A 27,244-nucleotide genomic window follows, 5' to 3' on the forward strand; every position below is an offset into this window, starting at 1 on the left:
CGGACCATGACAGGTCTTGAGATTCTGTAGTTGGTGATTTGGGTTCTTTTTTGTTTTGAAGGACTACCACAGGACCTGTTTTTCTTATAACTTGACTAGCTTGATCCTCTGCGCTCTGTACATGGAGGGGGGAGTACTTACCCTTTGATTTTTTTTGTTGTTTTGTTCAAAAATAAGTGGCTGAGTATTACGTTTGCTGTGTGCTTATTACATTGTTTTGGAGAATTTTGTTACCTAAGCTAAGAGGTTCTTTTGCTGTTAATTTTCTGTGTAAGGTAGTAAGTGTGTGGGTGAGATGTGTGTTGGATTCTTTTTGTGTGGGGGGGGGGGAGTTTGGATATTTCCTTCAGGGTGGGGGTGGCTTCCCACTCTTAGGGTACTTCTGGTTGGTCCTCCTCCTCCTTGCTTTTGACTTGATGGGGGAGGATCAGGGAGATTATGGGAGATTTCGTAGTGGAAAGGGGGATTCTTGATTTTATTTTATTTTTTGTCTGTATGGATGGGGGGGGGGGGGTTGAGTTTTTGTTTTGTGTTATGTACTTCCTGCTTTGTCCTGGGGGGGGACGGGGGGAGATGGGGAATATGGTTTTTAATTTTGAACTTGGAGCACTGGTGGGATGGAGATGCTGTTGATGTTTTTTACTGCTGTGAACATAGTTACTTTAAATGTGAATGGACTGCAGTGGTGTTCCAAGAGCGGGGCAGTGGGAACGGTCCACCCCGGGTGCACGCTGCAAGTGGGTACAGGGAGCAGCCATGCGGCTGTTGGCTCCGCCGGTTTCCTGCTCCCTCTGACATTACTTCCTGTTCTGGGGCAGGAACCAGTGGAGCCGACAGCGGGATGACTGCTCCCTGCACCCCCAGAAAGTATGAGCGATGCACTTGGGAGGGTGGAGGTGATGCGCTGGGGGGGGGGTGATTCGCCGAGGGGACACCACTGGTGGACTCTACTCGCCCAGAGATCGTTCATTATTGGTTCAATTTTAGCTGCGTTAGAAGGCACAGGTGGTCTTTATACAGGAGACTCACCTTAAAAGATCCTATGAGTATTTATTAAACCATAGAGTGTGTTCCCATATACTGTTTGCGTTAGATACTTCTGATGCTAAAAAGCAGGGGGATGGCTAATCTGTTTCATAGTGATTTGAAAGAACAGATCCAGAAGGCAAAAATAAATCCCCGGGGGTGATATTTATTGGACCAGGTTCAGATAGATGAGGTGAGTTTGACCCTGGCCAATACCCTTCAGAAAATGGAAGAAGAAGGAACCGACTGAAAATAATAAGAAACAGCATAAGGAATGTCAAGTCGAATGCAAAGCGCTGATAAGGAAGGCTAAGAGGGACTTCGAAAAAAAGATTGCATTGGAGGCAAAAACACATAGTAAAATTTTTTTTAGGTATATTAAAAGCATTAAGCTGGCAAAAGAATCGGTTGGACCACTAGATGACCGAGGAGTAAAAGGGGCGATCAGGGAAGACAAAGCCATAGCGGAGAGATGAATACTTTGCTTCGGTCTTCACCGAGGACATTTGGGTGGGATACCAGTGCCATAAATGGTATTCGAAGCTGACGAGTCGGAGAAACTTAATGAATTCTCTGTAAACCTGGAGGATGTAATGGGGCAGTTCTACAAACTGAAGAGTAGCAAATCTCCTGGACCGGATGGTATTCATCCCAGAGTAGTATTGATAGAACTGAAAAATGAGCTTGCGGAGCTATTGTTAGTAATATGTAATTTATCCTTAAAATCAAGCGTGGTACCGGAAGATTGGAGGGTGGCCCACCTAATGCTGATTTTTAAAAAAAGGTTCCAGAGGAGATCGGGGAAATTATAGACCGGTGAGTCTGACGTCTGTGCTGGGCAAAATGGTAGAGACTATTATTAAGAACAAAATTACAGAGCATATTCAAAAGCATGGATTAATGAGACAAAGTCAACATGGATTTAGTGAAGGGAAATCTTGCCTCCAATCTACTACATTTCTTTGAAGGGGTGAACAAACATATGGCTAAAGGTGAGCCAGTTGATATTGTGTATCTGGATTTTCAGAAGGCGTTTGACAAAGTACCTCATGAAAGACTCCAGAGGAAATTGGAGAGTCATGGGATAGGAGGTAGTGTTCTATTGTGGATTAAAAACTGGTTAAAAAATAGAAAACAGAGAGTACATAAGTAATGCCACACTGGGAAAAGACCAAGGGTCCATCGAGCCCAGCATCCTGTCCATGATAGTGGCCAATCTAGGCCAAGGGCACCTGGCGAGCTTCCCAAATGTACAAACAATTCTATACATGTTATTCCTGGAATTGTGGATTTTTCCCTAGTCCATTTATTTATTTTTTTATTTGCATTTGTATCCCACATTTTCCCACCTATTTGCGGGCTCATTGTGGCTTACAATACGTTGTAAATGATGGAAGTACAATTATTACAGTACAATTATGGGTTACATTGTGATGAGTTATATAAGACAAAGTAAATTCAGGATATCATTAGGGGATAGAACAGTGGGATATAACAGTGGTGAGTTGAGAGGGGGACAAAACAGTATCGAGGGAACATGGAGGTCTGACGATTTGTCTGTGGGTAGGGTTAAAGAGTGGTGAGAGCGCGGGAGAAGAGATTACAGAGAGTGTATTGGTGCGTGTCTATTAGATTGTATGGGCTTCATGTGTTTTGATCCTTGCCGTAGATTTTCTCAAAGAGATGGGTCTTTAGTAGTTTGCGGAAGTCGGTCAGTTCGTAGATCATTTTCAGGTTGCGTGGTAGTGTATTCCAGAATTGCGTGCTCTTGTATGCGAAGGTCAATCCGTGCAGTACTTTGTATTTTATGCCTTTACACTTAGGGTAGTGGAGATTGAGGAAGGTTCGGGACGATCTTTTAGCGTTTCTGGGTGGAAGGTCTATTAAATCGGACATGTATGCAGGGGCTTCACCGTGAATGATTTTGTGGACTAAGGTGCATACTTTAAAAGTGATGCGTTCCTTGAGTGGTAACCAGTGTAGTTTCTCCCGTAAGGGTTTTGCACTTTCGTATTTTGGTTTTCCGAAGATGAGTCTGACTGCTGTATTCTGGGCTGTTTGGAGTTTCTTCAGTATTTGTTCTTTGCATCCTTCGTATAATGAGTTGCAATAGTCCAGGTGACTGAGTACGAGTGATTGCACTAGACTGCGGAAGACAGATCTTGGAAAGAATTGTCTAATTCTTTTCAGTTTCCACATGGAGTAGAACATTTTTTTTGTTGTGTTGTTCGCATGAGTCTCGAGAGTTAGGTGGCGGTCGATAGTGACTCCAAGGATTTTTAAAGTTTCCGAGATTGGCAGATTTAGTTTAGGTGTGTTGATGGCGGTAAATTTATTTGTGTTGTATTGGGTTTATGGACTTATTCTTTAGGAAACCGTGTAACCCCTTTTTAAACTCTGCCAAGCTAACCGCCTTCACCATGTTCTCCGGCAACGAATTCCAGAGTTTAATTATGCATAGGGTTAAATGGTCAGTATTCTCAATGGAGAAGGGTAGATAGTGGGGTTCCCCAGGGGTCTGTACTGAGACCACTGCTTTTTAACATATTTATAAATGACCTAGAGATGGGAGTAACTAGTGAGGTAATTAAATTTGCTGATGACACAAAGTTATTCAAAGTCGTTAAATCGCGGGAGGATTGTGAAAAACTACAAGAGGACCGTACTTAGTAACATAGTAGATGACGGCAGAAAAAGACCTGCACGGTCCATCCAGACTGCCCAACAAGATGAACTCATATGTGCTACTTTTTGTGTATACCCTACCTTGATTTGTACCTGTCCTGTTCGGGGCACAGACCATATAAGTCTGCCCAGCACTATCCCCGCCTCCCAACCACCAGCCCCGCCTCCCACCACCGACTGGCACAGACCGTATAAGTCTGCCCAGCACTATCCCCGCTTCCCAACCACCAGCCCGCCTCCCACCACCGGCTCTGGCACAGACGTATAAGTCTGCCCAGCACTATCCCCGCCTCCCAACCACCAGTCCCGCCTCCCACCACCAGCTCTGCCACCCAATCTCGGCTAAGCTCCTGAGGATCCATTCCTTCTGAACAGGATTCCTTTATGTTTATCCCACGCATGTTTGAATTCCGTTACCGTTTTCATTTCCACCACCTCCTGCGGGAGGGCATTCCAAGCATCCACTACTCTCTCCTTGAAGAAATACTTACGAGACTGGGAGACTAGAAGTCTAAATGACAGATGACATTTAATGTGAGCAAGTGCAAAGTGATGCACGTGGGAAAGAGGAACCCGAATTACAGCTACGTCATGCAAGGTTCCATATTAGGAGTCACAGACCAAGAAAGGGATCTAGGTGTTGTCGTTGTTAATGCGTTGAAACCTTCTGCTCAGTGTGCTGCTGTGGCTAAGAAAGCAAATAGAATGTTAGGTATTATTAGGAAAGGAATGGAAAACAAAAATGAGTTTGTTATAATACCTTTGTATCGTTCCATGGTATGACCGCACCTCTAATATTGTGTTCAATTCTGGTCACCGCATCTCAAAAAAAGATATCGTGGAATTAGAGAAGGGCGACGAAAATGATAGAGGATGGGACGACTTCCCTATGAGGAAAGGCTAAAGTGGCTAGGGCTCTTAAGCTTGGAGAAAAGGCGGCTGAGGGGAGATATGATAGAGGTCTATAAAATAATGAGTGGAGTTGAACGGGTAGATGTGAAGCGTCTGTTTACACTTTCCAAAAATACTAGGACTAGGGGGCATGCGATGAAACTACAATGTAGTAAATTTAAAACGAATCGGAGAAGATTTTTCTTCACTCAACGTGTAATTAAACTCTAGAATTTGTTGCCAGAGAATGTGGTAAAGGTGGTTAACTTAGCAGAGTTTAAAAAAAGGTTTTCCTAAGGGAAAAGTCTGTAGACCATTATTAAATGGACTTGGGGAAAATCCACTGTTTCTGGGATAAGCAGTATAAAATGTTTTGTACTTTTTTGGGATCTTGCCAGGTATTTGTGACCTGGATTGGCCACTGTTGGAAACAGGATACTGGGCTTGATGGACCTTTGGTCTTTCCTAGTATGGCAAGACTTATGTACTTATTTATTTTCCAAATGCTGGACAAATTGAGTTTTTGGCAAAAGTTAAACTTCAACTTGTTGGTTTTATTCAGGGCCCCTTGGTTTGTGCTGGGAATGTTAATGCATTCCTGAACCCTACCATGGATGCCACAAGTACTCATTCTGTAGCCAGTAAACCTGTTGCGAAAGCTTTTAACTTTTTTGTGAATGAAATGGGGTTATTTGATGCTTGGAAAGAGATCAATGGCACTCAGAGACTACACTTATTTTTCTTCCCCACCATGATCATTATTCCCATATTGACTATGTGTTGCTGGATGCAGTCTTTTGGGGCCAAACGGGACTTCTTCTATAGGGAACTTAACTCTCTTTTTCACCCGTTACACAGCACAGAAACAGTATTACTCACTCTCCTAGCCAAATTCAAGCAGGAAGTAGCAATAGGCAACAACATCCTTCTCCTCCAATTCGACATGTCTAGCGCATTCGACATGGTAAGCAATAACATATTAATAAGATTACTCAACAAATTTGGGATTGCTGGTAACATACTCAGCTGGATCAAGGGCTTCCTAACCCCAAGAACATATCAAGTAAAGTCAAAGACAAACATATCATCACCGTGGAAAGCAGACTGTGTACCACAAGGATCATCGCTATCGCCGATCCTCTTCAACCTAATGATGACCCCACTAGCCAAGACCTTATCCAACCAAGGCCTTAATCCTTTCATCTATGCAGATGATATCACTATATACATTCCTTACAGATCTACACTGACAGAAATCGCTATCAAAATCAAGATCAGCTTGAATACCATGGACTCCTGGGCAAATGCATTTCAACTAAAACTCAACAAAGATAAAACCCACTGTCTCTTCCTTTCATCCCAACACACTATGGACAATCCCTCAACTATCAACACCCCAGACCACACCCTACCTGTCTGACAGCCTGAAAATCCTCGGCATGACATTGGACCGCAACATAACACTAGAGAGCCAAGCAAAATTCACAACAAAGAAAATGTTCTACTCAATGTGGAAACTCAAAACGCGTGAAATAGTTCTTCCTGGAGGAAACATTTCGCACCCTGATACAATCAATGGTACTAAGCCATGCAGACTATTGCAATGGAATTTATGCGGGATGCAAAGAGCAAACCCTAAAGAAACTTCAGACTGCTCAAAACACGGCAGCAAGACTCATCTTCGGAAAAACAAGATTTGAAAGCGCAAATCCCCTCCACGAAAAACTATACTGGCTCCCAATCAAAGAACGCATTACCTTCAAAATCTGCACTATGGTTCACAAAATTATCTACGGTGAAGCACTGGGATACATGACAGACCTAATTGACCTACCAACAAGAAACGCATCCGAATCAACACGAATATACCTAAATAGTAAAGTGTCTTTTCTTTCTTGCACTTTTGCTCTTCACTTCTAATTTGTCTCTATCACCCAGAGATCTCTCTCTCTCTCACTCTCTCTCTCACTCTCTGGTTTTGTAAGCCACATTGAGCCTGCATGTTTGTGGGGATAATGTGGGGTATAAATACATCGATAGATAAATCTCCACTACCCAAGCTGCAAAGGACTCAAATACAAATTAACTTGCGCATCCAGTTTTTCATACATCAGCACACAATTGTGGAATGCACTACCAAAAGACTTGAAAACCACATATGACCACTTACACTTCAGAAAATCACTTAAGACCCACCTGTTTAAAAAGGCATACCCTACCGACCCAACATAAACGCCTGATATCAGCGACACAACAACACTAAAGTTCATAATGGCCATCACACAACTCTTCCGCTGTACGATCCCTTTATGTGGTCGTACAACATGACCCTTATCCTTCCACAGCATCACCTTGTGATGTGGACAATTTCTGGACTTTTAACATTACCCTCCTTAAAGATGAATCTGTAGTACGGGAATATAAAGAGCTTTTGAAGGAGTATTTATCACATAATTTGCATTCAGGTCCTTCACTTCCTGTGGTTTGGGACACTTTGGAGGCTGTTACGAGGGGCTTCTTTTTGAAGCATGCTTCCTTGAAAAAATGAAAACGTAACTCCATTAAAAATTTCTTTCTTTCTCATATATCCCAACTGGAGTCTTGATCATAAGCTGTATGGCTCCCTCACGGTATTGGGGGAACTGTGAGGCTTGGCTCTCCCTTAAGAGCTTGTACCAAGAGATGTACAGTTCGCCCCTTGGATAGGGTGAAGCAATGCCATTATGAATATTCTGGTAAGGCGAGCTCTCTTTTGGCTTGTAAGCTCCGAAGGGCATGAGCAGATAGGATGATTGGGAAAATTAAGGGTAACAGAGGTTGTATAAATCCTGCCTAATTAGGTCTCGTTTCTGTGAATTTTTGGAAGGGTTGTATGCCCAAGATGAGGAGATGCAGGCCTCTGCTATTGATTCTTATTTGGGCTTATCCATTTTGCCTTGCCTTTCGGAGTTACAGTGGGAGCAATTGGAAGCGGTAGTTTCCCCTGAGGAAGTTTTGAAGGCAACAGGGAGTTCGCCTGGTTTGGATGGACTCTCTTTGGAATTCTATAAAACATTCGCAGTTGAGCTTTCTTCTTTGTTAGCAGAAGTTAAATGAATGGGGTGAGAGACGGGGCTTGGATGCCTTCCTCCATGTTAGAGGCTTGGATTTCTGTTCTTTTAAAAGAAGGGAAAGATAAAATGGATTGTCAATCATATCATCCTATTTCGGTATTAAATGCTGATGTCAAGGTTTTGGCTTAGGTTTTGTCTGGGCAGTTGGGCTCTGTGCTGCCTACTTTGATACACCCTGATCAGGTTGTATTTGTTTCTAAGAGACAGGCCGCTGATAATATTTGTAAAATTATCAACTTAAATTACACTTAATCAAGGGCTGGTCTGCAGTATTTCCTTTTGGGGATAGACACTGAGAAGCTTTTGACAAGGTCTATTGGGGCTTTTTGGACTGCGTTTTGGTAGCCATGGGTCTTGGTCCTTTGTTTAGGACTTGGATACTAGAGCTTTATTCCAAACCAGTTGCTTGTGTTTGTATCAGTGGTGGTAACTCGGCTATGTTATTCCTCTCCTGAGGTACAAGGCAGGGCTGTCCGTTATCTCCCCTGCTCTTTGCCCTGGTGATGGAACCACTTGCTTCAGCCATACTAGCTAACCTTGACATCCGAGGGGTTCAGGTGGGTGACATTGAACATAAAATTAGTTTGTTTGCTGATGATGTTTTGTTGTCTTTAACAGCCCCCTTTACTACTTTGCCTAATTTGATATCCGTAGTGCAGGCCTATTCCTGGGTCTCAGGATTTAAGGTGAACATGAGTAAAACTGAGGCTCTTAACCTGAATATAGATGATCACAACGATCCTTCCCATTTTGGTGGGTTTTGGAGAAGCTGTGATACCTTGGTGTGTGGTTGAAACCTGATTACTCTCAATTGTATGTTGTTAACTACCCAAAGTTGTTTTTGGCTATTAAAAATGATTTAGATCATTGGAAACATCAGACCTTGTCTTGGTTTGATCGATTCTCCACTGTTAAGGTGAACATGTTATCCAGATTGTTGTATTTGTTTCAAGTTCTACCAGTTATGGTTCCTCATCAGGTTCTCTTCTCATTTCAGGGGGATACTGAAAGTTTATTTGGGGGGGGAGGGTAAGAAGCCCAGGCTTTCTTGACAGGTTCTTTTTTGAGATGCTGCCAGTGGAGGATTGGGGTTCCTGACTTGTGGAATTATTACAGAGCAGCAGCTCAAAGGCGTTCAGTGATTGAATGGTTCCAAAACAACCCTGCTAAATTGTGGATACAATGTTGAGCAAGGTCAGATAGGACTGGTGCTTTTGAAATATCTGTTATGGCTTCCCCATACACATAGATTTTTACAGGCAGGTATTTCCCCTACAATCCCGCATACTTTTAAAATCTGGGATTCCCTGAGTCCTAGGATGGAATTTGTTTTCTCGCTGCACTCCCTGAGTTCCTACCAGGCTTGGTTACCTCAGTCTATAGATTATGGGAGCAAAAGGGATTAACCAGCTGGGGTCTATTCTATGATGAAGATGCCTTGATCTCTTTTCAAACTCTGTCTCGTGATTTTCTTTACCCCAATCTCATCATTATACTTATGTTCTATTGGTTCATTTATTGTCTTCTAAGCATTTTAAACCTAGGTTGACGGGTGACTACACCTTCTTGGAGGACACCTGTGTGGACTTTAGATCCACAAAAGTTTGGTGAATATGCTGTATGGTTATTTGAGAGGCCTTTGGATTTCTGAAAAGAGGCATAGTGGAAACATGAACTGGGACACCATTGAAAAGTCTCTGATGAAAATAGCTATTGATTCCAGTATCTATGAGAATAACATCAAGATTATTTATCACTCGTACCTTACCACAAATCATCTCCATCGTTGGTTTCCTCAGACTTCTGCATTATGTTGGAGAAGTTGTAGAGCTCAGGGCACCATGGGTCACATTTGGTGGTCATGCCCGAAAGCCATTGCATTTTGGAAATCCATCTGCTTCCAGATCTTGTGGATAACTGGTTTCAGCCATGGGACCCTGGTATTTTCCTGTTGAATAGAGCAATCCCAGGACTTTGGAAATATCAGATTTGTTGGTGCGCCATCTGCTACATGTGACTAAGCTCATCTTAGTGGCTGCTTGGAAGACACCAGGGGTCCTAATTTTAGCTAAGTGGAGATCTTGACTTTGCACTGTGTATAAACTGGAGAAGCTAACTGCTATTAGGTAAAATTCTTTCAAGACTTGGGAAAAGATTTGGGGATCTCTGTGTAATTTGAGCTTTGTGGCTGAATGAGACCTGGCCTGACCTTTTTCTGTGTGATCACATTTTTAGGACTCCAATGTCTGAGTTTTTCTTTATCTTCTGTTTTCTCCTGATCCCCTTCTGCCCCCTTTGGTTATATTTTTTCCTTTTTCTTTAGTATTTCATAATAAACAACTATATACATTAGAGGTTTCCTTAGCTTTGAGAAGAAGTTTGTTTGTTACTTGAGCAGATTGTGCATTGTACTTGCACGTATTTTTCTTTGATCACTGTAATAAAGACCTTATTAAATTAAAATTAAAAATATATATATTGTCATGTTGACCTACAAATAAAAAATTATTTTTTTCTATATTTAACTTTAATCCCAATGCCCTAGAACAAAAGCATGAAATAACTTGATTGCTTGAATGGTTTTATGGAGCAAATTTGTTTCATCTTTAAAAAGCATTTTTGCACTATGGATGAAATATGTGATTGAAAGCTTAATTGATCGTTTAGAGCAGGGTTGTTCAGCCTCTGTCCTCGAAAGCCATAATCCAGTCAAGTTTTCAGGATTTCCCCCAATGAATATGCATGAGATCTATGTACTGCTTCCATTGTATTCAGATAGATCTCATGCATATTCATTGGTGAAATCCTGAAAAACAACCTGATAAGGGCTGAGGTTGGGCACCTGTGGTCTAGAGTAACCCCTGGTATCTTAATGGAGTGAACAATATAGATTTCTACATCTGAAAGCATGAGTGGAATGGGCAATAAAATACCTGGGGGTCCATGAAAAAAGAACATCTTTTGTCTTGTGTTACATTGTTTCATTTTATGAGTTAAATAGAGAGGTGTGGTAGCCGTGTTAGTCTACTCTTAAAGGTTATCAATAGAAATCAACACCCATCCTGTTAGAATATCAATGAAATGCTTTGATGTTCCCATGCATACCCCCACCCTCCCACTCTGTCAGACTGTCAAAGTAATGCTTTGATGTTTCTCTTATATATACTATCTGCTACCACATTTGCTTATTTCCGATCTGACGAAGAAGGGCAACCTTCGAAAGCTAATCAAGAAATGTATTAAGTTATGTCCAATAAAAAAGGTATCATCTTATTTTCTTTTCCATGTTTTATTTTGTTTGATTTCTATTGATAAATTTTATGAGTTGCAACCGAGTGGCAGCAGTGTTTAGTATTCAAAGTTGAGATGGATGAATAGTTCCTATTATTAGTGGATCATTACAGTTGTGTGCTATCAGTATATGTCAACAGGATTACCACATGTAAGATATGAAAGTAATTAATTGTTTTCTAGTCTACTGAATGAGTCAGGTTTCTGTTAATGTACCAAGTTGACTTTTGTGCTATACATTTTGAGCACAGCATGGAGGTTTTGGTAAAGACCCAGAGGATTCTGTGAATACAAAAAGTCTAGATAAAGTGTGAGGGAAAAGTTGAAGGAACGGGGTTTATTCAGCCTAAGACTGAAGAGTAAAGACGCTTGAAGTCACTGCAGGCCATTTCTGTCTACATTTTAAAAACCAACCCAATTTTGCAGTGCTGGGTGACCAAAAAAAAGAGAGATTTTTGCGCATTCTACCATTTTAATTTTTTTATTTTTTGAAGTTTTCAGAAGATTTGAAAAGTAGATCAGGCTACCATTTCATTTTCCTCTTCTGCTGATTTAGGATAGTTGTGTATCTAGTAATGCTATAAAAATGATAAACTAATAGTAGTATTGCATACTTTATGAAATATGTCAGTGGTTCCATTAAACTTTGCCACCAGTAAAATTTGATTTAAACTAAATAGAAATACCACAGAATTACTTTGGTGTGTATTCTTGCATTAACTGACTTCTGTTCTCTTCTGCTTAATTTCCAGGAAATGAATCTTTCTAATACTGACTATGTTTTAATTATCTACGGACATGCTAATGCCCTTCTAGGGATAGGGCAACCTGAGGTAAGACCAGAAAAACCTTGTAAAGCATTACATTTTGGGGGAGGGGGGCTAATGAATAGAGGTAGAGCAGGGTAGTATTTGGGAATCATAAATAAGCAGTGGTGGCGTGTGATAATTTAGGTATCTATCCCAACTCCAACTCTCGTCTCTTACATATGGTGTTTGAATTAGAAGTTTCTCAGAAGTCAAAAATTAGACTGCATAAGTGACCTAAGAGCTGGACAGGAAAGCTGGGAAATGAGATTAGAATGAGGAGAAATATTAGAGCAAACAAAAAAAGCAAACACTGGGCCTTCAGGATTGAGAAAAATGTAGTCCTTTAATATCACAAATACCCGACACGGGCCGTGTTTCGGCGTACAACCGCCTGCATCAGGGGTCAATAAACTCCTATCGGTCAACTTGCAAACGGTGGCGCAAGAGGTAAGTGAAACAATCGGGGTAAAACTCCTTCAGGGGCTACCTTCCTCAGGGCTTTCAAAGCTGAAGGAGTTTTACCCCGATTGTTTCACTTACCTCTTGCGCCACCGTTTGCAAGTTGACCGATAGGAGTTTATTGACCCCTGATGCAGGCGGTTGTACGCCGAAACACGGCCCGTGTCGGGTATTTGTGATATTAAAGGACTACATTTTTCTCAATCCTGAAGACCCAGTGTTTGCTTTTTTTGTTTGCCTTGTTGTATTTGTATGCTGTTTTCCCTCTCTTTTGTGACCGAGAAATATTAGAGAACAGGTTGTTCATTTAAAAAAACAAAAACTTAGATTAATAGGGTTGAGAGAGACACCTGAGAGAAAACATCCATGATGATTACCTTTTGAATGCCAGACTCATCAGTTCATGGGTTATTGCTCTTGGTGGATTTCCTTATGCTCTCTTGTGCTTTTAGCTCAATTAGAACCAACCTCTTTTTGCCCACGGTGACATGAATCTTCATTTGCAACTACCCAAGGTTTTCCATCACCATTTTATATCCCCCTCCCAACTCACTCAGCCTAGTCATTGCAGTGGCAATCCTCTGCTGGGAGCCATGCACCAGGACTGTTTCTGGAATCCTGTAGTTGCAGGTCATAAGGGAGTTGTGCAGTGAGCAGGACTGTCTCCCTTACCCAGAGGCTGTGAAAGCTAAGTCCATGGCATCTTCACTCCTAGCTGATTTGGGGAGCAAAAGAGCTGACTGGGTAATCAAACCCAGGTTCCATGTATGACTGTGCGTAGTGTACTGTCTGTGAGTAACTGAGCCGATATCAATAGTCATTTCTGAGAAGGAATGAAGTGCAATCATTTGTAACATCTTCAGAGACCATATAAGAAAGCAAACAGTATTTTGGGACACATCAAAAGCTATTTATCTTGGCTACAACCAGAAGTGATCATACATATGTGCAAGGCTGTAATGCAGATCTTCTCAAACCTTTCTTAGGGATCCCACAGCCATTCAGGTCGTAAGGATAGCCACAGTTAATATGTATATACACTGAAAACTTGGACTGTGTAAGTTAATCACATGCTTATTCATTTTGGCTGTCCTGAAGACCTGAATGGCTGTGGAATCCTGAGGATGGACTTAGGGAAGCCCTTAGCTATTTCCTTTACATTTACAGTTGTGATCACGACAAATCAGTATTTGGGAGTGTACTCATAATGGTTTATGAATCGCAGCTCTGAGGACAGAAATCAAAAGCCACATTTCTGTATTTTATTTATTTTTGTTACATTTGTACCCCGCGCTTTCCCACTCATGGCAGGCTCAATGCGGCTTATATGGGGCAATGGAGGGTTAAGTGACTTGCCCAGAGTCACAAGGAGCTGCCTGTGCCTGAAGTGGGAATCAAACTCAGTTCCTCAGTTCCCCAGGACCAAAGTCCACCACCCTAACCACTAGGCCACTCCTCCACTCCAAATGTACTCTAAAATGTATAAGACTCGGAAGAGGTCTGATCTTGGTTAGTGTCTAGTTATGAGCACCTCCCTCTACAATTCATCCTTTTTTTCATAGTCTGTTAAAGGGGAAAAGGGGAGACTGAAGAAAGACTAAAATGGTTATTAGATCCCAAGAGCAGTACATTTGGTACCTTGAGTAGCAATAGAGCCAAACTTCACATTTTGGTGCCCATAGGTGGAGATTCCATCATAGAAGTTATTGGAGGATTGGAGGTCTTCTGTGAATCACTTCTATCCATATTCTCCCTCAGTGCCCTCCACCCCCTCCCCCTTTACCTGCAGTCTCTCCCCATTACCATCCTTTGTCAGTCAACCTCATCATGGGTCCTATGAGCTGGTGGGTGTTAAGTCCTACAGCAGCCCTACACGTTTTCATTCTGCACAAGCTTCCAATAAACATGGAAAACCATTGAAGGGATGGCAGTGGCAGGAACTCTGTAGGTGTTGGCCAGCTTATGGACTGTGCACTGTGGTTAAGTAAGTGCAAGAGAAGAGTAGCATGATGGCACTTTGGCACGGGAGGAAATTTCCTGTGTTTAAATTTGGGCCTAGGTAGCACAACTTGCTTAGCTGCTTCAACCTTAGGAAGCTTGTAAAATGCTTATTATATAAAGTTTGCCTTCCATTCTGATGATCATATTCCTGATTTTGTTAACTCTTGAACAACAATAACAAAATCTGTGTCATTTGTTTAAAAGGAATTAGCCAAAGCTGAGCATCAGTTCAACAAGATAATCAACGAGTACCCCAGGGAGAGGTTTGATTGTTTGGCTTTCTATGGAATCGGGAAGGTGTATTTTAGACAAAACAGGTTAGTATTACTGCAATAAAATGCTGGATGGTTGGACTGAAGATTTTGAGTTGAGCCCAGTGGGGGTGGAGGGGAGAGCATTTAATCTGACAAGCGGATAGGTTGAGTGGATGAGTAATGACCCCCACAAAATTGTTTTTAACAAGCAGGATCTTGTTACTATTTCATCTTCAGTTAGCATAAGTGATGGGGTTAAAAGTTGTGGGCAGAGGAGAGGGAAGCTGATGGGCCTGGGAAGGAGGAGATTGGTGAGGCTTTTGACTTACTGATTCTCAAAATCCTCTCCGTTATCAGGAAGTCAAAAGCCTCACCAATCTCCTCCTTCCCAGGCCCATCAGCTTCCCTCTCCTCTCCATTGAGAGGATTTTGAGACTGACAGCAAGGGGGAGTGGAGGGGGTAGGAGGAGTCTCATGGCATGGGAGAGTGAAGATTGTGAATTCAGAGGATGGGAGCTGATTGACTGAAATAAATGATGATGTTGGGTATTTATTTGCCTACATATATACAAGGTAACACAAACCAATGGGAAAAAACTTTGCTAAATTTTAGAAAACTACAGCCAAAACCAGCAGATCAATTTGTATGATTTGCAAGATAATGGATCAATAATGGAAGAGGAAAAGGACCTCAGACTGGTGATGTCTTAATAAGATTACATAGATATAGTCACCGTGATTTAATCATAGGTCCTCAACCGACCTTCTCCCTAGGTGTTCACTCATACACTTTTAGTGCATATATTCAATACACAAAACAGCCATAATCCAAAAGAATTTCTTTTAAAAAAAGCTACTTAGCTTATTGCAGCTTGAATCAACGGCCTCCCCAACGGTCCCTTCGCCAGATGGGGCTTCATCAGGGGAAGAACGCCCAGCAGTAAAGAGCTATTCAAATAAGGAATGGGACTTTGCCATTCCTTATTTGAATAGCTCTTTACTGCTGGGCGTTCTTCCCCTGACGAAGCTAAGTAGCTTTTTTTAAAAGAAATTCTTTTGGACTATGGCTGTTTTGTGTATTGAATATATGCACTAAAAGTGTATGAGTGAACACCTAGGGAGGAGGTCGGTTGAGGACCTATGATTAAATCACGGTGACCATATCTATGTAATCTTATTGATTAAGACGTCACCAGTCTGAGGTCCTTTCCCTCTTTGCCATTCCTTATTTGAATAGCTCTTTACTGCTGGTCGTTCTTCCCCTGATGAAGCCCCATCTGGCAAAACGGGACCGTTGGGGAGGCCCTTGTTTCAAGCTGCAATAAGCTAAGTAGCTTTTTTTTTAAAAGAAATTCTTTTGGATTATGGCTGTTTCCTACATACTTCCTTACCTATGTGCCTACTGCTTTTTGATGAAATTCACCCATAATGGTGTACAGCAAGAATAAGCTGGACACAGGCAACAGACAATCACAGCAATCAACATATTCAAATAACAATATATATTATACATAATATTCTTACAAAGTCAACACAATACACATTAAAACATCTTAATAGACAGCATAGGTGAAACAGAGACAAGTTGGTAGTAGCGGTCTGCTGAGAAAACTGTGTATACATGATTATCAGTGAGCAGGCAGCTTCAATAATGTTAACAGTTCTGCTGTGGATAGGTCATTGTGGTCTTCATTTTCTTACTATTTTGGTCTATTAAAGGAAGAACAGCTCCTGGTCTTCTCAACACCCTAGAAAACCACAGAAACTATTGCAGTTCAGTGGAGGCAAAATCAAGTTGCAGGAAAGGAAATATATAAACCTTTATGAAAGTTTGTTTTATGATCTAGGTAGTAATAGGCTGCTTTCCTCCATGTTGGCAGATTTACAGATGCCTTAAAGCAATTTGAGACGTCTGAGAGCATGGTCAAGCATAAGATTTTGCCTTGTGCGTTAACCTGGCCCAAAACTTCTGTTGTTCTTGAGGAAACTCGGATGGAAAAATTACAGGTAAGTCCCTTCATCCCACAAGGACACACCCAAACCAAAAAAAAAAACCTACCTTCTCTTACAGAATTGGAAACTGAAGATTCTTCAAGGACAAGCAGACTGTATTATACTCACAATTGGGTTGGTGATCTGCACCAGCCCGAGAACCAGTATTTCACGTAGCAAAAAGTTGGCTAGAGCCTTCTGAGTGCACTGTGTGTCAAACTGCTCATGCGCTGACTGTGTTTGTGCCCGCTGCGCTCCTCAGTTCTTTTTCTTCCGCGCAAGGAGCAACAGTGAGTTTCTGTGGCAGCTCTGTGTGTCCGGGAAAGAGCCTTGACCGTGTTTTTTCGAAAATTTTCCCAGTTTTTTCGATTCCCCCCCCCTCCCCCCCCCCCCCCTGTTAATTTTGTTAAAAAAAAACAGAAGTGATTTTCCCTTTATTTTTCTTAGATATTTTATTCCCTAGTAAAGTTTCCTTTCTTTTCCATTGCGGCCATTTTTAGGCTGCTCAGCTGGGTCTTTCCTTCCTTTTGTGCCCTTTTTCCTGGCACAATCGAGACTTTTTTGATTTAGCTGGTGCTGTCTTCCCTTCCATGTCATCAGACTCCCAGTGGCTTCAAACGCTGTACTCGGTGCAACCGGACCATCTCAGGCACCGATACCCATTCGTGGTGTATCCAGTGCTTTAGGCCCGACCATAGCCCAGCTCGTTGTGCCCTTTGTCTTCGTATGAAGAAAAGGACTCAACTGGCTTGAGAAGCCCAGAGAGAGAAACTTTTTGGGGCTCGGTCCAGTCCTTTCACGTCGGCATTGGAACTGAGGTCGGCAGCGTCGGGAGTGGAAGTAGGCAGGGCTGCTGAGAGGCCACTGCACACTGGAAGCAGTGAGGCATCGAGTGGGTCTCCACCTGCCTCGAGGCCTCTTGCTGTACAGGCCTTCCGGGACTGTCCATTGTTGGACCCGACCCCAAAGTGACGTGGGGATTCAACATCGTCCTCGTCAGTACCGAGGAGCCTCAGTGAGGTACATCAAGCGAAGGCTAAGAAGCACCGACACCTTTCCCCCGGGGCACCGAGGGATTCGGCTCCTGAGAAGTGTTGACACTAGGAAGATCGCTCCCCCTCCATACAAGAGATTCCAACGTGTCGGTCTCTCAGCAGCCCGGTTACTGCTCCCGAACCCCAGCCGACGCTGCCACCAACTGCTCCACCGGCCCCGCAGCCTCTTCCGATGGCAGTTCTCGATGAGTGCATTCGGGCCTTGCGCACATTCGGGCCTTGCTTCCAGAGCTTCTGGAGGGACTGCTGCATACATCTGCATTGATGTCGGGGGTGCTTGCGCCTACCGCGTCTCTTGCTCTTGTTGCTGTCTGTGGCCTTCCACCCACGGTGAGGTCCCCCAGCTCGGTGCCACTTGCAATTCCAGTATCGGTTACCACACAAGTCGACTCGACATCGGTGGAGGAAGCTTTGCTGCAGTCCATGCAAGAGTCAGCCCCTCGGCATCGCCATCGAGACCATGGGTCTTTGCTGTCGAGGCAGGTACAGTCTCAGAGGTCACTGAGGGAAGTGCTTTCCGACACCGAGGAGGAGTGCTCGTGGGAGTCAGAGGAAGATCCCAGGTATTTCTCCTCCAATGAGTCTTTTGGGATTCCCTCGGAACCTTCCCCTCCACCTGAAAGAAGACTGTCTCCTCCTAAGAGCCTCTCCTCATCTTTTGTACGGGAAATGGCTCAGGCCATTCCATTCCCTGTAGACGTGGAGGATGAGCCCAGGGCTGAGATGCTCGAGGTTCTGGACTACACCTCTCCACCTAAAGAGGCAGTGACAGCTCCTTTACATAAGGTACTCCGGGAATTCCTTATGTGGAATTGTGCGTCCCCTCTGTCTGGTCCCGTGGTCCCTAAGAAGACTGAATCCGAGTACCGGATCCACGGTGAACCTGGGTTAATGAGGTCTCAGTTACCCCATAACTCCATGGTGGTGGACTCTGCCCTCAAAAGAGCTAAGAGTTCTAGAGAAGCTAGGAACTTGGACTCTTTGGGAGGAAGATGTACCAGGCCGCCATGCTTGCTGCCCGTGTACAGTCATACCAGCTCTTCACGAGCATCCACTTACAGAACTCAGTGCAGCAGCTGTTTAGTTTGGTCGATGCCCTGCCTCCGGAGCAGGCCGAACCTTTTCGCCAGCTGGTCAGGCAGCAGAAGGCGTGTCGTAAATTTCTGGCCGGGGTGCATACGACGCTTTTGATGTGGCATCCAGAATCTCTGACCAAGATATAGCAATTCGCAGACTCTCATGGCTGTGTGTTTCTGACCTGGATCACTCGGCCAGCAGAGAATAGCGGATGTTCCTTGCCGGGGGGGGGGATAATCTTTTTGGAGAGAAGGTAGAAGATCTGGTTGACCAGATCAAGAAGCATACGGATGCCATGGCTTCTCTCTCCTACCAGGCGCCTTCTGCTACCACCTCCTCAACTAGGAGGTATTTTGGCGGACCACAGACTGCCCCCTATTCCTATTCCAGGCGTAGGTTCACTCCAGCGTCTCACCAGCCTACTCGCACTCAGCCCCAATGCGCTCGTTCCCTACTGCTCCCCAGCAAAAGCAAGGGACGGGCTTCTGACTGGCTCCAGAGAAGCATAACCAAACTAAAAGTGTCCGTACCGGCATAGCCGCTGAGATGGGGGGGGGGGGGGCAGGGGGACAAAATTCATGAGAGGTTTGCTTTTGTCAAAGCCTCTGGTCAAACCTCCACCAGTGTCATGGGATCTCAACGTCGTTCTCACCCAGCTGATGAAAGCTCCTTTTGAGCCACTGAATTCCTGCCTTCTGAAGTACTTGACCTGGAAGGTTGTTTTCTTGGTGGCTGTTACTTCAGCTCGTAGGGTCAGTGTGCTTCAGGCCTTGGTAGTGGATGCACCTTATACTAAGTTTCATCACAATAGAGTAGTCCTCCGCATGCACCCTAAGTTCCTGCCGAAGGTGGTATCAGAGTTCCATTTAAACCAGTCAATTGTCGTGCCAACATTTTATATCCGTCCACATGCCCACCCTGGCGAAAGCAGCTTGCACACCTTGGATTGCAAGAGAGTGTTGGCCTTTTACATGCTCCATGTAAAAGCCCTTCAGACATTCCACCCAGTTGTTTGTTGGTTTTGATCTCAATAGGAGGGGAGTCGCCATCGGAAAACGCACAATCTCCAATTGGCTAGCAGATTGCATTTCCTTCACTTATGCGCAAGCCGGGCTGACTCTGGAGGGCCATGTCATGGCTCATAATGTCAGAGCCATGGCTGCATCAGTGGCTCCATGAAGAGATTTGCAAAGCTGCAATGTGGTCTTCAGTCCACACATTCACATCACATTACTGCCTTGACCAGGACATCTGACGCGACAGTCGGTGCTGCAGAATCTGTTTGGTGTTTAGAATCCACCCCCCCAGGCCCTTTTTTCTTTTGTTCCAGGCTGCACTCTCAAATAGTTGTATATAGTTTCAGGTTAATCAGTGTTATGTCTTCGCCATTGCGAGGTCCAATTGACCATCCTTTGTTGTTTTGGGTGAGCCTGGATGCTAGGGATACCCCAGTTGTGAGTATAATACAGCCTGCTTGGCCTTGGAGAAAGCGAACATACTTACCTGTAGCAGGTATTCTCCGAGGACAGCAGGCTGATTATTCTCACAAACTCGCCCACCTTCCCTTGGAGTTGTCTCCTGTTTCTCTCTTTTTTTACTCTTCACTGAACTGAGGAGCACAGCCGCGTGACGGTCGGGAACACACTCTGCATATGCACAGTTTGATGCATGGCGCGCTCAGAAGGCTCTAGCAAACGTTTTGCTATGTGAAATGCTGGTTCCTGGGCCGGCGTGGATTGCCAACCCAGTTGCGAGAATAATCAGCCTGCTGTCCTCTAAGAATATCTGCTACAGGTAAGTATCTTCGCTATGTGGGATATACATCTTTGTGTGTTTGGATTTCATAAACAATAATGTCCATTTTTATCTGTGGGAGACCAAGGTAATAATTTTTCTTATAAAAAGAGAAATCTATCTAGTTCTGTGTTTGTGTTTATCAGGCCTTTTCTTTTCCTTGGGTATCACAAGATTTCTTTTTGTAGAATAAGATAGCCTTGGTTGTAGGAGCTTGTTAATGTAAATAGAAAGACAATAAAGCCAATATATAAGGAAGAAATGTTCATGACTGTTAAGATAAGTGCCCCCCCCCCCCCCCCAAAGAAATGCTGGGTTTTTCCGTACCTTGGCCTGCAGTTGTTCCCTGGTGGTTTCTAGGGACACTGATTCGCTCCACAAAATATATATCTATAAAGAGTATGCGGGATTTTGCATCATAAGATAAGTGTCACTTCACACTGCTCCTAACTCCTGAAAAATACAATTCCTGATATTTTTAAATCAGTTTTTGGGCAATATATAAAAATGGCTTTGCCTTCATAAAAAATTTGTTTGAAAAAAATTAAAAGTAAAAGAGCAAGAAGTTTTGTTTTCTTTGAAGGAGGTTTTTGACCAGTGATTAAATCGTTGCTAAAGATAATTTCCCTAACCCGATGTCAGTAGGGTGAGGATGTAAGTTTCTGGTGACATCCGAGGTCTTTCCTCATAGCTAATATATATATACAGTGGGGGAAATAAGTATTTGATCCCTTGCTGATTTTGTAAGTTTGCCCACTGACAAAGACATGAGCAGCCCATAATTGAAGGGTAGGTTATTGGTAACAGTGAGAGATAGCACATCACAAATTAAATCCGGAAAATCACATTGTGGAAAGTATATGAATTTATTTGCATTCTGCAGAGGGAAATAAGTATTTGATCCCCCACCAACCAGTAAGAGATCTGGCCCCTACAGACCAGGTAGATGCTCCAAATCAACTCGTTACCTGCATGACAGACAGCTGTCGGCAATGGTCACCTGTATGAAAGACACCTGTCCACAGACTCAGTGAATCAGTCAGACTCTAACCTCTACAAAATGGCCAAGAGCAAGGAGCTGTCTAAGGATGTCAGGGACAAGATCATACACCTGCACAAGGCTGGAATGGGCTACAAAACCATCAGTAAGACGCTGGGCGAGAAGGAGACAACTGTTGGTGCCATAGTAAGAAAATGGAAGAAGTACAAAATGACTGTCAATCGACAAAGATCTGGGGCTCCACGCAAAATCTCACCTCGTGGGGTATCCTTGATCATGAGGAAGGTTAGAAATCAGCCTACAACTACAAGGGGGGAACTTGTCAATGATCTCAAGGCAGCTGGGACCACTGTCACCACGAAAACCATTGGTAACACATTACGACATAACGGATTGCAATCCTGGAGTGCCCGCAAGGTCCCCCTGCTCCGGAAGGCACATGTGACGGCCCGTCTGAAGTTTGCCAGTGAACACCTGGATGATGCCGAGAGTGATTGGGAGAAGGTGCTGTGGTCAGATGAGACAAAAATTGAGCTCTTTGGCATGAACTCAACTCGCCGTGTTTGGAGGAAGAGAAATGCTGCCTATGACCCAAAGAACACCGTCCCCACTGTCAAGCATGGAGGTGGAAATGTTATGTTTTGGGGGTGTTTCTCTGCTAAGGGCACAGGACTACTTCACCGCATCAATGGGAGAATGGATGGGGCCATGTACCGTACAATTCTGAGTGACAACCTCCTTCCCTCCGCCAGGGCCTTAAAAATGGGTCGTGGCTGGGTCTTCCAGCACGACAATGACCCAAAACATACAGCCAAGGCAACAAAGGAGTGGCTCAGGAAGAAGCACATTAGGGTCATGGAGTGGCCTAGCCAGTCACCAGACCTTAATCCCATTGAAAACTTATGGAGGGAGCTGAAGCTGCGAGTTGCCAAGCGACAGCCCAGAACTCTTAATGATTTAGAGATGATCTGCAAAGAGGAGTGGACCAAAATTCCTCCTGACATGTGTGCAAACCTCATCATCAACTACAGAAGACGTCTGACCGCTGTGCTTGCCAACAAGGGTTTTGCCACCAAGTATTAGGTCTTGTTTGCCAGAGGGATTAAATACTTATTTCCCTCTGCAGAATGCAAATAAATTCATATACTTTCCACAATGTGATTTTCCGGATTTAATTTGTGATGTGCTATCTCTCACTGTTACCAATAACCTACCCTTCAATTATGGGCTGCTCATGTCTTTGTCAGTGGGCAAACTTACAAAATCAGCAAGGGATCAAATACTTATTTCCCCCACTGTATGTATATATACTCTTAATCCACTTATACGTGTGGAGGCACACACATGCACACTTTAGAAAGTAGACTCCATTAGTTCTTCTTGGAGTTTTTTTGTGGAACGTGTATTTACCCTCACTGAGCAAAGATGTGCCCCAGGCACTAGTTATATATTTATTACATACCTATCAAGAGTGGTACAAAAAAAGTCCATAAATAAACATAAAGGGAATAATTCTATAAAGTGAGCACTAACTTTTGCACACTGATTGCACATGTACATCTTTAGAATAATGGTGTATATGTGAGTATGTGAAAACACAATGCACATAAATGCCAAAACCCCCCCACTTAAGTGCTAGTCTATAAATATACACATATCTTACATAGCACATATATGACAGGTAGGTATACACTTAGGCGGAGTCTGTGTGGAGCATGGTTGGAACTCTCACCTAATCAAGTGTCTCGGGCATTTAAATAGGAATCAGCTCTATTGCTGGCATAATTTCAGTTTATTAGTATTTTATATCCCACATTTTACAACCATGTCATCTCAGTGAGGCTTACATGGTTTTAGATTTATATAAGAGAAGGTTTCTGTCTGTACATCCACATGGTATTACCTGATACCTACACTGACTACATAGTTTTTACCTTTAGGTTGTAAGCTCTCTTGAGCAGGGACTGTCCTTCCCCATGTTTAAACTTGTACAGCGCTGCGTAACCCTGGCAGCGCTATAGAAATGCTAAGTAGTAGTAGTATTACAACAATAAAGGTGGGTTTGGATCTGTGTGACTTACATAGCACAAAGAGAGGGTATTTGTGTGGCTTACATAGTGCTAAGAGAGGATGTGCAAAGGAAAGAGAACATGTGTGGTGAGGCACATTAATTAATAGATCTAGTGGAGAATAGGTGTCTATATTTAGATGCAATGTCATAGATTTCCCCCATAATGTAAAACCATAAAATTGTAAAATCAAAATAATAAAGACAAACACAATTTTAAAAAAAATAAGATTTTTGTTTGTCTACTAGTTTCTGGTATTATCTTGGTATATTTCTGCTGGCCCTGTCTTTGCTGATTTATTTCTGTTTCTTTGCTGCTGTAGGTGCTATTAAAAAAGTTTATTCAGCAGTGCAAGTTACCTCCAGAACCAGATGCAATTTGCCGTTATCCACTGTGCCAGGGCCATTTCAAAATTCACATATACTTTTCAGATCCGGACTTCAAGGTAACAGAATCTTATTACTGTTAATAAGAGTTCAGATACAGTGCTTCAAAGGTAACTCTTCTCCATGGCATCACGCTGACTGCTATTTATTGCTGTCAAGATGCAGATCTGATGTATGGGGTTGCTAAGATTGGGCTGATTATCCAAGTGCTGAAACTGTCACCGATGGCTACATTATCAACACACTCCAGGACCTGAAATACAGTGGATTGTAGGAAAAGCAGATATTGTTTGGGGATTGAACATAAGAATAGCCATACTGGGTCAGACCAATGGCCCATCTAGTCTAGTGTCCTGTTTCCAGCAGTGGCCAATCCAGGTCACAAGTACCTGGCAGAAACCCAAATAGTAGCAACACTCCATACTACCAATCCCAGGGCAAGCAGTGGCTTCCCAATGTCTGGCTCAATAGCAGACTATGGACTTTTCCTCCAGAAACTTGTCCAAACCTTTTTTTAAACCCAGATATGCTGTTCCAGAATTCAAGTAGAGGAACTGGTATTTCAGTCTTATAAGAACACTAGGAAAAAAGGCCAGTTTCAGACACAAATGAAACGGGCGCTAGCAAGGTTTTCCTCGGAGTGTGTATGTTTTACAGAGTGTGTGCGCGAGAGTGTGTGTGTGATAGAGTGAATGTGTGAGTGTGTGTGACAGAGTGAGACTGGGTGCGAGTGTGTCTGTGTGAGAGAGAGTGTGTGTGTGTAAGAATGAGAGTGTGTGCCAGGGGCCCCCCCTCCCTTCCAGTTCCAGGGGGCCCCCCTCTCTCACCCCTTCCTCCCAGTCCCAGGGTTTGCTCCTGAGTTCATGATGTTCAAGCTGAGCTTAGTTTCGTTGGTGATCTCTGTCAGATCATGTTTGTAAGGAATGTATATTGTGACATCGTCTGCATAGATGAAAGGGTTAAGGCCTTGGTTGGATAGGACTTGGCTAGTAGCGTCATCATTAGGTTGAAAAGGATCGGTGATGGTGGTGATCCTTGAGGTACTCCGCAGTCTGCTTTCCATGGTGATGATATCTTTGAATTTGATTTCACTTGATATGTTCTAGTGGTTAGGAAGCCCTTGATCCAACTAAGTATATTTCCTCCGTTTCCAAAGTAATCTAGGAGACTTAGTAGTATATATTATGGTTTACCATGTTGAATGCACTAGACATGTCGAATTGGAGGAGAAGTATGCTTTTACCTGTTGCTATTTCCTGTTTGAATTTGGCTAGAAGAGTAGTTAGTATTGTTTCAGTGCTATGGAGGGGTCGGAATCCTGATTGTGATTCATGTAACATTGAGAATTTGTTTATATAATCAGTAAGTTGTTTGGCTACCATGCTTTCCATCAATTTGATTACCAAATTGTGAATAAATATGAGTTGAGCCAGTTAATACAGTATCTGGATTTTCAGAAAGCTATTGACAAAGCCCCTCATGAGATTTCTGATGAAATTTAAAAGCTATGTAAGTAATGTCTATTGCGGACTTGAACTGGTTAAAAGATAGAAAACAGATGGTAGAGAAGAACTCAGGAAATTTTTGAAGGCTGAACATCCAAATAAGTTAAATTTAATATGGATAAGGGCAAAGTGATGTATGTTGGGAAGAATAACCCAAGTTATAGCTACCCAATGCTGAGTTGCGCATTCTGAGTCATTACACAGGAAAAGGAATTTAATGGTCATCATAGAGAATACATTGAATTCTTCTGCTCAGTGTGCAGTGGAGGCCAAGAAAACAAAATGTTAGGAATTATTAGGAAAGGAATAGAGAATGTTGTGTACCTTGAGTATTGTGTGTACTTCTAGTCTCCACATCTCAAATAAGTTACAGCAGAATTAGAAAATGTACAGAGAAAGGTGACCAAAATGATTAAGGGCTCTTTAGTTTGGAGAGGAGATGGCTGAGGGGGAGGTAAGATAGAGGTCTGTAACAAGTATTGGTTCCGCTTTCAAAAACTAAAGACTTAGGGACATGGCATGTAGTTACATACTGATACTTTGAAAACAAATAGGAGAAAATATATTTTCTTAACTTGATGCATAGTTAAGCTTTTGACCTTGCCAGAGGATGTGGTAAAAGCAGTGTAGCTGTGTTTAAAAAAAGGGTTTGAACAGGTTCCTGGAAGTAAAATCCATAAACCGCTAAGGCTAACCTGGAGAAAAACTCTGCTTATCCCTGGAGGTAAGCGACATGGAATCTTCATACGTTTTGGAATTTTGCCAGGTACTTGTCAACTGGATCGGCTACTGTTAGAAAGAAACAGGATAGTGGTCTAAATGGACCTCCTATTCTGCTCGTTTTGAGCAATTATGCTATGAGTTCAAGTTGGTACACAGAATATGTATATGGGGATAGGACTTGATATACTGCCGTTCTGTGGTTACAAACAAATCAGTTTACATATCATGTACAGGCACTTATTTTGTACCTGAGGCAATGGAAGATTAAGCAACTTGCCCAGAGTTATAAGGAACTAGCTAAGATAATATTTTTCCTGACCTCATTTGCAACTTTATTTAAATTAGTACCAGATTTTTTTTACTCCTGTTATTCTTTTTATCTATTTATATTTTCCATCTTTGCTTACACCCTATGCTTTCTATTTAAATGTTTTATTGTGTTGACATTGTAATGTAGTATACTGTTCCGTACTTTGTATTGTTTGAATATTTTTACTGCTGTAATTATCTATTGATTGTGTTTGACTTTTTCTTGCTGTACACTGCCTTGAGTGAATGCTTTCAAAAAGGTGGTAAATAAATCCTAATAAATAGAGCTTTGTATTTTGAGATCCCTAAAAAGTAATTTTCTTAAGGAGAAATACATTAATCTTTATCCTTGCAAAGGTCTTTTGATAGCTAGAAAAATCTATAATGTATAAATGGCACCTGATCGACTGACATACTGAATATAACAGCATAAGACAGACCAATTACTTTAATTCCTTCAGAAGCTCCATTGCCATTTTAAATATGAAGAAGAGGTTATATGTGGTGGTGTTTTTGGAAGCAAATGGAGGCTGTAATTTCTACTGTAGGGTAGATATTCGCTTCACATGGTTTTATTTTCTTGAGGGAGGTTGGAGTCAGTGTACAGTGGTAAACCAACAAAGGTGTTGAGTACACAATAGCAACCAAGTGGAAATTGTCCCCATCTGTAGAACACTGGTGTAAGCCAGAACACAAGATTACTATAGTTGAGAAACTAACCTACATTAAAAAGGCTGATACCGCTTATCAGAGATCTGGGAGAAATACTGGACTTAGCAACAGAATGCTGTGTAGTATCCAGCAT

General features: G+C 42.7%; 1 protein-coding gene across 1 annotated transcript in view; it reads left to right on the forward strand.

The window, feature by feature from the left end:
• LOC115469500 (E3 ubiquitin-protein ligase TTC3-like) overlaps positions 1 to 27,244 on the forward strand; it is a 299,116-nt gene that overhangs the window by 122,443 nt on the left and 149,429 nt on the right. The window contains exons 17-20 of the mRNA XM_030202218.1: positions 11,759 to 11,839; positions 14,480 to 14,592; positions 16,410 to 16,536; positions 23,839 to 23,961. Of these exons, the coding sequence (XP_030058078.1) occupies positions 11,759 to 11,839; positions 14,480 to 14,592; positions 16,410 to 16,536; positions 23,839 to 23,961 (444 nt within the window). The remainder of the gene's footprint in view (positions 1 to 11,758; positions 11,840 to 14,479; positions 14,593 to 16,409; positions 16,537 to 23,838; positions 23,962 to 27,244) is intronic.

This window comes from Microcaecilia unicolor, chromosome 4, assembly GCF_901765095.1.
Source record: "Microcaecilia unicolor chromosome 4, aMicUni1.1, whole genome shotgun sequence".
In the NCBI taxonomy this organism is placed as follows: Eukaryota; Metazoa; Chordata; class Amphibia; order Gymnophiona; family Siphonopidae; genus Microcaecilia; species Microcaecilia unicolor.